General features: G+C 37.7%; 1 protein-coding gene across 6 annotated transcripts in view; it reads right to left on the bottom strand.

Annotated features, from left to right (window-relative positions):
* The window catches only part of LOC123527381 (low-density lipoprotein receptor-related protein 2-like), a 189,010-nt gene that overhangs the window by 135,067 nt on the left and 41,198 nt on the right, over positions 1 to 12,745 (bottom strand). For all 6 annotated transcript variants that reach the window (XR_008367061.1, XM_045306784.2, XM_045306782.2 and 3 more), the window contains exons 7-8: positions 12,208 to 12,315; positions 5,162 to 5,256 (exon numbers count right to left, since the gene is read on the bottom strand). Coding sequence is in view for 5 of the 6 variants with exons in the window: in XM_045306784.2 (XP_045162719.1) it covers positions 5,162 to 5,256; positions 12,208 to 12,315 (203 nt within the window). In the remaining variant the exon portion in view is untranslated. The remainder of the gene's footprint in view (positions 1 to 5,161; positions 5,257 to 12,207; positions 12,316 to 12,745) is intronic.

The following is a 12,745-nucleotide window of genomic DNA, read 5'->3' on the forward strand; positions in this document are numbered from 1 at the left end:
ACGTCGTTTTTTCTATTATTTGACAAAGTGACCTAGTTTTTGAGCTCATGTGACCCAGTTTTGAACTTGACCTAGATATCATCAAGATAAAAATTCTGACCAATTTTCATGAAGATCCATTGAAAAATATGGCCTGTAGAGAGGTCAAAAGATTTTTCAAATTTTAGACCTAATGACCTAGTTTTTGACCACAGTTGACCCAGTTTCAAACTTGACCTATATATCATCAAGATGAACATTCAGACCAACTTTCATACAGATCCCATGAAAAGTATGGCCTCCAGAGAGGTCACAAGGTTTTTTTATTATTTGACCTGCTGACCTTGTTTTTTAAGGCATGTGACCCAGTTTCAAACTTGACCTAGATATCATCAAGGTGAACATTCTGACCAATTTTCATGAAGATCCATTCAAGGGTATGGCCTCTAGAGAGGTCACAAGGTTTTTCTATTTCAAGACCTACTGACCTAGTTTTTGATCGCAGTTGAACCAGTTTCAAACTTGACCTATATATCATCAAGATAAACATTCAGACCAACTTTCATACAGATCCCATGAAAAATATGGCCTCTAGAGAGGTCATAAGGTTTTTTTTTATTATTTGACCTACTGACCTACTTTTTGAAGGCACATGACCCACTTTCGAACTTGACCTAGATATCATCAAGATGAACATTCTGACCAATTTTTATGGAGATCCATTTAAAAGTATGGCCTCTAGAGAGGTCACAAGGTTTTTCTATTTTTAGACCTACTGACCTAGTTTTTGACTGCAGTTGACCCAGTTTCAAACCTGACCTAGATATGATCAAGATGAACATTCAGACCAACTTTCATACAGATCCCATGAAAAATATGGCCTCTAGAGAGGTCACAAGGTTTTTCTATTATTTGACCTACTGACCTAGTTTTTGATGGCACATGACCCACTTTCGAACTTGACCTAGATATCATAAAGGTGATCATTCTGACCAATTTTCATGAAGATCTCATGAAATATATGGCCTCTAGAGAGGTCACAAGGTTTTTCTATTTTTAGACCTACTGACCTAGTTTTTGACCGCACGTGACCCAGTTTCGAACTTGACCTAGATATCATCAAGATGAACATTCAGACACAACTTTCATACAGATCCCATGAAAAATATGGCCTCTAGAGAGGTCACAATGTTTTTCTATTATTTGACCTACTGACCTAGTTTTTGACGGCACGTGACCCAGTTTCGAACTTGACCTAGATATCATCAAGGTGAACGTTCTGACCAACTTTCATGAAGATCCATTGAAAATTATGGCCTCTAGAGTGGTCACAAGGTTTTTCTATTTTTAGACCTACTGACCTAGTTATTGGCCGCACGTGACCCAGTTTCGAACTTGACCTAGAAATCATCAAGGTGAACATTCTGACCAATTTTCATGAAGATCCATTGAAAATTATGGCCTCTAGAGTGGTCACAAGGTTTTTCTATTTTTAGACCTACTGACCTACTTTTTGGCCGCACGTAACCCAGTTTCGAACTTGACCTGGAATTTACCAAGATGAACATTCTGACCCATTTTCATAAAGATCCCATGAAAACTGTGACCTCTAGAGATGTCACAAGGAAAAGTTTACGCACTCACGGACGGACGACGGACGCTCATACTTATAGTACTCATATTATGTTATACTGCAGTAGAGAAAATTAGGCACTTTGTATTGCATGACAATACTTCATTCACTTGTTTACTTAAACATCTTCTCCTCTGAAACTACAGGTCAGAACTTAAATGTTGCCTCTAGGGCGTTAACAATTCTTCCATTTGATTTGACCTTGTGACCTAGATTTTGATCCCACATGACCCACTTTCCAACTTGGCATAGGCATCATCTAGATAAATATTCTGACCAATTTTCATGAAGATAGGGTCATAAATGTGGCCTCTACAGTGTTAACAAGTGAATGAAGTATTGCCATGCAATACAGTACCTGGAAGGCACCTTATTTTCTCTACTGCTGTATAACATAATGAACTGATATCTGTCAATAATGTATAAACAAAATTGTACTATATATATACAATATGTTATAATTAAACACTTGGGATTATTAAGATTTGCATATATAAAAACCTATAGTTGTTTTCATTGGAACTTTTTTGGCCGATTATAAAAAAAGTTATCATATAAGTTATTTATAGTAATAACAAAGGGAAATTAATCCTACAAAAAATTCTATATGATATATGTCAATAATAAACTCTTTAACAGGTAGAGATAGGTCAAAAAACACCTAACAATTGGATGTAACAATCATTTTGTACCACAGAAAAGTGGTCGCAATTTTTCCCTACAGCCAGTAATTAAAAAGTTACAATATACTGATAGTAACAACAAAGGGACATAATTCTAAAAACAAGGGTTGGCTCATGGTGGTGAATATTTGTGCCAAGTAACATCGAAATCCCTCCAAGCATGAAGAAGAAATGCTCTGGACAAAGTCATTCTTGTATCTGACCTTTGGCCTCTAAGTGTGACCTTGACCTTAGACCTAGGGACCTGGTTCTTGCGCAAGACACTCCAACTCATGATGGTGTACATTTGTGCCAAGTAATATCAAAATCCCTTTAAGGATTGTCGAGTTACAGATTGGACAGGAAAAAAGCCCTTTTGGCCTTTGCCTTCAAGTGTAACCTTGACCTTGCAGCTAAGGGCTCAGATTTTGGGCATGACATGTTATCTCATCAAGGGGAATATTTGTGCAAACTAACACTGAAATTCTTTTTGCATGACAAAGTCATAGACCGGACTGGAAAAAAATCCTATTGACCTTCGATCTCCAAGTTGGACCTTGACCTTCTGGGTTCTGGGTGTTGCGCATGACATGTTGCTTCATCATGGGAAATATTTATGCCAAGTAATATTAAAATCCCTTAATGGATGGCAGTTATCGACTGGATAGGAAAAAAAGCCTGCTGACCTTTGACCTCCAATTGTGACCTTGACCTACGAGCTAGGTCAGGGTTGTGCACATGACATGTTATCTCAGCGTGAGGAACATAATGTGCAAAGTATTATTAAAATCCCTTCATGGATGACAGAGTTATTGACCGGACACATAATTGCAGATGGATGGACAGAATGAAGGATGAACGGAGAAGCGCATTCCTATATCCCCGAAACTGGTTTTCAACCAGTAGGGGACTAACAAGCTTTTCCTTTGATTGGACCTGATGACCTAGTTTTTGACCCCATAGGACCCAGAGTCTATCTTGGCCTAGAGATCATCAAGATAAACATTCTGTGCAAGTTTGTTTCAAATCAAAGCATAAATGAAACCTCTATAATTAAGACTTAAAAGGCCAAAACAGAAAATTTTGCCACTTACATGGGCAATAACTCTAAAATCCATGATGGAATCTAGCCTGTTTTTGAAAGGAACCAAGATCTTATTGTGATTTAATTTGTGTGTAAGTATAATTATAATCAAATGTAAAATGTCACTTCTATCATTTTCACAATTAAGGTAAAAATCAACAAATTTTTGGATCTTTCAGGGGTCAATCAGGGGTTGTAACTCCTACCTATGACTGGATCTAATAGATTCATCATGGAATCCAAGATTTATTGTTGCTGAAGATATTTTGCAAGTTTGTATCAAATCAAACCATAAATGAAGTCTCTATATGGCTGCAAAAGCCAAAATAGCAAATTTTGGCTCTTTAAAAGGCCATAACTCTGGAACCTATGATGGGATCTGGACAGTTTTCGAAAGAAACCGGGATATTATGCCAATACAAGTTGTATGTAAGTTTGATTAAAATCAATTGCAAAATGTGGTCTTTACCATGTTCACAATACATTGTGGACGGACGAGGCAGACGACGCAACCTTGTCGTTATGTCATGGTCACTATGTGACAGGTGAGCTAATACAAATGATCTGTAAATTCTACATATTGCTTTCTATCCATGTTCCTGGTTTCTTGTACTATTAAAGGTCTGACTGACAAACAGACAGTTCGAACATTAATATGTTCTTTGACACCAAGAGCATAACAAGAGGGCCATGATGGCCCTATATAGCTCACCTGAGTACCATTACTCTTATGATAAGATAAAATTTTGACATAGATCACATAGGCATACACTTTAAATATCATCAGGATAAATATTTTCTTGTAACAGTCCCTTTTGACCTATGGGTCACGTACTAGTCATAGCCAAACTCCATACCAAGTTTTAGGGTCCTTGGCTCAAATGCTGTATTTTTGTACTAGCATGACTATTCCTTACCCTGGAAGACTTAAATAACATTTAAAACCAATCTCATTAGATGCTGCTGAGGTATATTCATTTACATAAAATAAAGGAGAATAATTTGTCATAAATTCAGTCAAAATGTATCTTCACTGATTGTCCATGTGCATCTGATGGTATACATGAAATTTCAGATCAGTATCTTCAGTAGTTACGGAGATATACCCATTTTAATTTGAAACAAAGGGAGGTAATTCGACATAAAATCAGTCCATAGTTATCTACCCTGATTGTCTCAGTCCAACTAATGACAATAATGAAATTTCAAATGAGTCCTATAAGTACTCACTGATATAAATCCATTTTGATTAAAATCAGGGGAGGTAATCAGATACAAAATAACTCCAGAACCTATGATTGGATCTGACAGATTCATCAAGGAATCCAAGATTTATTGTTGTTGAAGATAGTTTGCAAGTTTGTATCAAATCAAACCATAAATGAAGTCTCTATATGGCTGCAAAAGCCAAAATAGCAAATTTTGGACCTTTAAGGGGCTGTAACCCTGGAACCCATGATGGAATCTGGCCAGTTTTCGAAAGGATTCAAGATATTATGCCTATACAAGTTGTGTGCAAGTTTGATTAAAGCTGACTGCAAAATGTTGTCTCAATCAAGTTCACAAGCAAACAATAGCAAATTTTGGCCCTTTAAGGGGCCATAACTCTGGAACCCATGACGGGATCTGGCCAGTTTTCGAAAGGAACCGAGATATTATGCCAATACAAGTTGAGTCCAAGTTTGATTGAAATCAAATAAAAAATCGTGTTCACAAGGAAATTGTGGATGGACGGACGACAGATGAAGGGCAATCACAAAAGCTCACCCTGTCACTACTTGACAGGTGAGCTAAAAAACTTACCATGTTGGAGCTTTGTGTAGCAATACAAGTGAACCTAACTGTTTCTCTCTCAAACACTTCTTGTTCTGGATTGTCTATTTTCACCTTCAATGGGCCTGAAAAAATAATGGGTAGATTTCATAACAACAAGAGTAATATGAGCCACATGTTTAAAATGGCAAACTGATGCTAAAATATTACAAAGTAGGTCAGTAGGTCATATTAATGGTCACTATGTCAGTTTTAAGATCGGTGTGCAAAACTGTACATGTCCTCCAAATTTCAAGGCTGTACCTTAAACAAGAGGGCCATGAAGGCCCTGTATTGCTAACCTGACCTATTGACCTAAAGATGATCAAGATTAACATTCTGACCAAGTTTCATTAAGATATGGTCATAAATGTGGCCTCTAGACTAGTTTTTCCTTTAATTTGACCTAGCAACCTAGTTTTTGACCCCACATGACCTAGATTTGAACTTGACCTAAAGATCATCAAGATTAACATTCTGACCAAGTTTCATGAAGATAGAGTCATAAATGTGCCTTCTAGATTGTTAACAAGCTTTATTTTTGATTTGACCTGGTGAATTAGTTTTTGACCCCTTCTGACCTAGATTGGAACTTAACCTTAATATCATTAAGATTAACATTATGACCAAGTTTCATAAAGATATGGTCATAAATGTGGTCTCTAGAGTGTCCACTAGCTTTTCCTTTGATTTGACCTGGTGACCTAGTTTTTTACCCCACATGACCTAGATTTGAACTTGACCTAAAGATCATCAAGATTAACATTCTGGTCAAGTTTCATGAAGACAGAGTCATAAATGTAGCTTCTAGATTGTTAACAAGCTTTACATTTGATTCCACCTGGTGAATTAGTTTTTGATCCCACTGGAACCAGATTGGAACTTAACCTTCAGATCATCAAGATTAACATTCTGACCAAGTTTCATAAAGATATGGTCATAAATGTGGTCTCTAGAGAGTGCCCTAGCTTTTCCTTTGATTTGACCTGGTGACCTAGTTTTTAACCCACATGACCAGACTCCAACTTGGCTTAAAGATCATCAAGATTAACATTCTGACCAAGTTTCATGAAGATACAGTCATAAATGTGGCCACTAGAGTGTTAACAAGCTTTACCTTTGATTTGACCTGGTGACCTAGTTTTGGATTTCACTTGACCTAGATTTTAACTGGACTTAAAGATCATCAAGATTAACATTCTATCCAAGTTTCATAGAGATATTATCATAAATGTGGCCTCTAGAGAAATAACAAGCTTTATATTTGATTTGACCTGGTGACCTAGTTTTTGACCCCACCTGACCTAGATTTAAACTTGACCTAAAGATCATCAAGATTAACATTCTGACCAAGTTTCTTTAAGATATGACCATGAATGTGGCCTCTTAAGTGTTAAGTAGCTTTACCTTTGATTTGACCTGGTGACCTAGTTTTTGACCCCACATGACCCAGATTCAAGCTTGACCTGACGTTCATCAAGATTTACAGTCTGACGAAGTTTCATAAAGATATAGTCATAAATGTGGCCTCTAGACTGTTAACAAGCTTTTCCTTAAATTTGACCTGGTGACCTAGTTTCTGAACCTAGATGATGCAATATCAAATTCGTCCAAGATTTTAATGAGAGTAACATTCTGACCAAGTTTCATTAAGATTGGACCAAAATTGTGACCTCTAGAGTGTTAACAAGCTTTTCCTTTAATTTGACCTGGTGACCTAGTTTTTGACCCCACATGACCCAATATCGAACTCGTCCAAGATGTTACTGAGGGCAACATTCTGACATAGTTTCATTAAGATTAGGCCAAAATTGTGACCTCTAGAGTGTTAACAGTCAAACTGTTGCTGACTGACGGACGACGGACACAGGGCGATCACAAAAGCTCACCTTGAGCACTTCGTGGTCAGGTGAGCTAAAAACAACAAGAGGGTCATGATGACCCTGGATCGCTCACCTGAGTAATATGAGCTACATGTTTCAAATGTCAAACTGATGATAAAATATTAAGAAAGTCAGTAGGTCAATTCATGGTCAAAGAAATTCAGTTTTATGATTTGTGTGCAAAACTGTGTATGTCATCAAAATTTCAAGGTTGTATCTTAAACAAGAGGGCCATGAAGGCCCTGTATCGCTCACCTGACCTATTGACCTAAGATCATCAAGATTAACATTCTGACAAAGTTTCATTAAGATATGGTCATAAATGTTGTCTCTAAAGTGATTACTAGCTTTTCCTCTGATTTGACCCGGTGACCTAGTTTTTGACCCCACATGACCCAGATTCGAACTTGACCTAAAGATCATCAAGATTACATTCTGACAAAGTTTCATGAAGTTACAAATGTGGACTAGAGAGTGTTAACAAGCTTTTCCTTTGATTTGACCAAGTAATCTAGTTTTTGACCTCACCTGACCCAGATTAAAACTTTCCTATAGATCATCAAGATTAATATTCTGACCAAGTTTCATTAAGATATGGTCATAAATGTGGCCTCTACAGTTTTAACTAGCTTTTCTTTTGATTTGACCTGGTGACCTAGTTTTTGATCCTACATGGCCCAGATTCAAACTGCAGGGTTCCCACTTTTTTCCGTAGAAATAATTCAAGGACTTTTCATGGACTTTTCCAGGACATTTTCACAAAATTCAAGGACTAATAGAGGGCCTCGTGGTTCAAAGGTAGAGCGCCCAAACCAGATCCAGACATTGTAGGTTCAAGTCCCGTCAGAAGTGAAATTCTTTCACTGCCTCTAAGATCTTTAATAGGTGCTAGAACTTTAAGAAAATAAGCTAGAGCTATCCCTAAAGGGGATGAATAGTTCTGCCTCGCTCACTGTCACTTGGTTAAAGTAGTACTGTTTAAGAGACATAATGGAAAATATCTAGGTCCGAGTTATCTCGATCCCCTTTGCTAGATTATCTTGTTATATGAACATCCTCATGTCATATACTACCAGTCTGTAAAGTTTCAACAAAACCCTTCAAATAGTTTAAAGTTCGGTTCACAAGAATCATGGACAGACATAAATGTGTGTGTGTGTTCGGGTTTAACGTCTTTTTTCAACAATTTTTCAGTCATATAAACGACGGTGTCTACTTGTAGCAGTGAGCACAATGCCCAACTTTATAGTGCTGCCTCACTGGAATATCACGCCGTAGACACGAGACAGACATAAATGGACCGATGGACAGACTCCAATATACCCCCTTTGAACTTCATCGGTGGGGGTATAATAAATGTAAATTTAATTAAACTAAAAAACAGGACTCAATTTTCACCAAGCGTTTAAGACTTTTCAATTTGAACAATTCTGGTAGAGGACTACTAGACAATGCATCATACCAAATATCAAAAGCCTAGGTTGTATGGTTTCAGACAAGAAGATTTTTTAAAGCTTTTTCCTATATAAGTCTATATAAAACTTGGGACCCCCAGGGCAGGGCCTCTTCACCCAAGGGTTACAATTTGAACAATTTTGGTCGAGGACCATAAGACAATGCTACAAACCAAATATCAAAGATCTAAGTGTTGTGGTTTCAGACAAGAAGATTTTTAACTTTTTTTTTCTATGTAAGTCTATGTAAAACTTGGGACCCCCAGGGCGGGGCCACATTTGACCCTAGGGGGATAATATGAACAATCTTGGTAGAGGACCACTAGATGATGCTACATACTAAACATCAAAGCCCTAGGCCATGTGGTTTTGTACAAGAAGATTTTCAAAGTTTTCCCTATATAAGTCTATATAAACCACGTGACCCCCGGGGCGGGGCCATAATTGACCCTAGGGGGATAATTTGAACAATCTTGGTAGAGGACCACTAGATGATGCTACATACCAAATATCAAAGCCCTAGACCATGTGGTTTTGTACAAGAAGATTTTCAAAGTTTTCCCTATATAAGTCTATATAAACCATGTAAACCCCCGGGGCGGGGCCATATTTGACTCTAGGGGGATAATTTGAAAAATTTTGGTAGAGGACAACTAGATGATGCTACAAACCAGATATCAAAGCCCTAGGCCCTTAAAGTTTTTCCCTATATAAATCTATGTAAATAATAGAAATAAACAAAGGGCCATAACTCACTCAAAAAATTGTTGAACCAGTCTGATTTTCAGGGGGACACAACTAGGGTACAAATACATCATTTCTGCATGGAATTCAATTCTTTGAACAATTTTGAAATGGGGCCACCCAAGGATCATTCCTGTGAAGTTTGGTGTAATTCTGCCCAGTGGTTTTCAAGAAGAAGATTTTTTTTTAATTGTTGACGGACGACGGACATCAAGCGGTCACAATAGCTCACTGTCACTTTGTGACAGGTGAGCTAAAAAAAGGTCAGTAGGTCAAGGTAAAAGTCAGGTGACACCTATAATCACTTGGATTCATCAGGTAATTTTAATTAAACAGTCTAGGAAATATGATCTGATAATTTCTGAAGTATTTATTCCTATATAACAAGTGACCCCCAGGACAAGGCCTCTTTTCACCCCAGGGGAATAATTTGAACAGTCTTGTAAGACATCCACTAGGCAATTCTACATACCAAATATCAAAGGCCTACGCCTTGAACGTTCAGACAAGAAGATTTTTTCCCTATATAAGTCTATGTTAAATTTGGTACACCCAGGGCAGGGCCTCTTTTCACCCCAGAGGCATAATTTGAACAATTTTGGTAGAGGACCATAAGGCAATGCAACATACCAAATATCAAAAGCCTAGGCCTTGCAGTTTCAGGCAAGAAGATTTTAAAAAAACTTTCCTATATAAGTCTATGTAAAACTTAAGACCCCCAGGGCAGGACCTCTTTTCACCCCAGGGTTATAATTTGAACAATTCTGGTAGAGAACCTCAAGGCAATGCTACATACTAAATATCAAAGGCCTAAGTCTTGTGGGTTTAGACAAGAAGATCTTTAAAGTTTTTTCCTATACAAGTCTATGTCAAACTTGGGACCCCTGGGGCTGGGCCTCTTTTCAACCCAAGGGCACAATTTGAACAATCTTCATAGAGGACCATTAGATGATGTCACATGCCAAATATCAAGGCTCTACGCCTTACAGTTTTGGGCAAGAATAAGTTTTTCCTTTCGCTTGCCATGGCAACCAGAGTTCTGCATGGAATTCAATTCTTTGAAAACTGTTGAAAGGGGACCACCCAAGCTTCATTCCTGTGAAGTTTGATGTAGATCTGTCCAGTGGTTTTAAAGAAGAAGATTTTTTTAGAAAATGTTGACGGACGCACGACTGACGACGCACAACACACAACGGACATTGAGCGGTCGCAAAAGATCACTACCTAAAAACAAAAGGGCCATGAAGGCCCTGTATCGCTCACCTGACCTATTGACCTAAAGATCATCAAGATAGTTTCATTAAGATATGGTCATAAATGTGGCCTCTAAAGTGTTAACTAACTTTTCCTTTGATTTGACCTGGTGACCTAGTTTTTGACCTCATATGACCCAAATTCAAACTTGACCTAAAGATCATCAAGATTAACATTCTGACTAAGTTTCATGAAGATATAGTCTTAAATGTGGCATCTAGAGTGTTAACTAACTTTTCCTTTGATTTGAACTGGTGACCTAGTTTTTGACCCCACATGACCCAGATTCGAACTTGACCTAAAGATCATCAAGATTAACATTCTGACCAAGTTTCATAAAAATACAGTCATAAATGTGGCCTCTAGAGTGTTTACAAGCTTTTACTTTGATTTGACCCGGTGACTTAGTTTTTAACCCCACTGACCCAGATTTGAACATGACCTATAGATCATCAAGATTAACATTTTGACCAAGTTTCATTAAGATATGATCATAAATGTGGCCACTAGAGTGTTAACTAGCTTTTCCTTTGATTTGACCTGGTGACCTAGTTTTTGACCCCAGATGACCAAATATTGAATTCAACAAAGTTTTTATTAAGGGTAACATTCTGACCAAGTTTCATTAAGATTGGGCCAAAAATGTGACCTCTAGAGTGTTAACAAGTTTCTCCTTTGATTTGACCTGGTGACCTAGTTTTTAACCCCAGATGATCCAATATTGAACTCATCCAAGATTTTATTGAGGGTAACAGTCTGACCAAGTTTCATTAAGATTGGGCCAAAATTGTGACCTCTAGTGTGTTAACAAGCTTTTCCTTTGATCTGACCTGGTGACCTAGTTTTTGACCCCACATGACCCAATTTCAAACTCGTCCAAGATTTTTTATGAGGGTAACATTCTGACCAAGTTTCATTAAGATTAGGCCAAAATTGTGACCTCTAGAGTATTAACAGTCAAATTGTTGACGACGGACGACTGACGACGGACACAGGGCAATCACAAAATCTCACCTTGAGCACTTCGTGCTCAGGTGAGCTAATAATTTCAGGTAGTGCCATGAATGGAACTGGCAATGGAAGATTAGTTATTTTGATATGCCATGACAAAGAGATAGTAGAATATGAAATCTTTGCTGTTTTGTTGATAGACCTCAGATGAGTTTGTTTTGTTTTTTAGGTTTAACACCGTTTTTCAACGGTATTTCAGTCATGTAACGGTAGACAGTTAACCTAACCAGTGTTCCTGGATTCTGTACCAGTACAAACCTGTTCTCCGCAAGTAACTGCCAACTTCCCCACATGAATCAGAGGTGGCAGACTAATGATTTCAGACACAATGTCGTTTATCAAATAGTCACGGAGAACATACGCCCAGCCCGAGGATCGAACTCACGATCCGTAGACCGACGCTCTACCTACTAAGCTAAGCGGGCAGATGATAACATGATGAAAATATAAATATGAAATCTTTGCTACGATGTTGCTTCTTGATACACAGGTCTTGCAAACTGATATACATGGTACTTGATACAGAGACTGCTGAATATAAGGTATTTGTTATACTGCCAACTGATCTCACAACATTTTTGTAAATTGACATACACGATAAAGACATTCAAAGGTGTGGACAAGCCTTTTTAACAAAATATGATTTGTGTCAGAGGAGACATTTCATCAATATAAGTAAAACATTACATACATCTGGACTCGTCCGACCCATCGGGGCAATCATCCCAACCGTCGCAATGGAGTTCAGCTGCAATGCATACTCTATTACCACAGTGGAACTCGTCATCTTCACAGAATGCTAAATATATATACAAGTAAGTTGTTAGCATGCTAAAATGTATACAACCAAGCAGAGTAATAGCAGACTGAGTTTGACTGAGTCTGTTCGTGAGAGATAATGGACAGAGCAACACCCCTCACACCCACTAGCGCCAGCTTAAGCTGAATTCTACTATATAGACATTGATACCAAAGGACCAGAAAATATAAGTTCAAGGTATGCTTAAATATATACAGGTAAATTCACATTATGCTAAAATATGTACAGGTAAGTTCACAGCATACTAAAATATATACAGATAAGTTCACATTAAACTAAAAATATGTACAGGTATGTTCACACTTATGATGCTAACTGCAAGTTCACAGTATGACATTATATACAGACAAGTTGCTGAAGGTGCAGCAAAAAAAAGACTCTGTGCCAAACGAAGCACTGTATGTAATAT

The sequence above is a fragment of the Mercenaria mercenaria genome, chromosome 14 (assembly GCF_021730395.1).
Source record: "Mercenaria mercenaria strain notata chromosome 14, MADL_Memer_1, whole genome shotgun sequence".
Classification (NCBI taxonomy): Eukaryota; Metazoa; Mollusca; class Bivalvia; order Venerida; family Veneridae; genus Mercenaria; species Mercenaria mercenaria.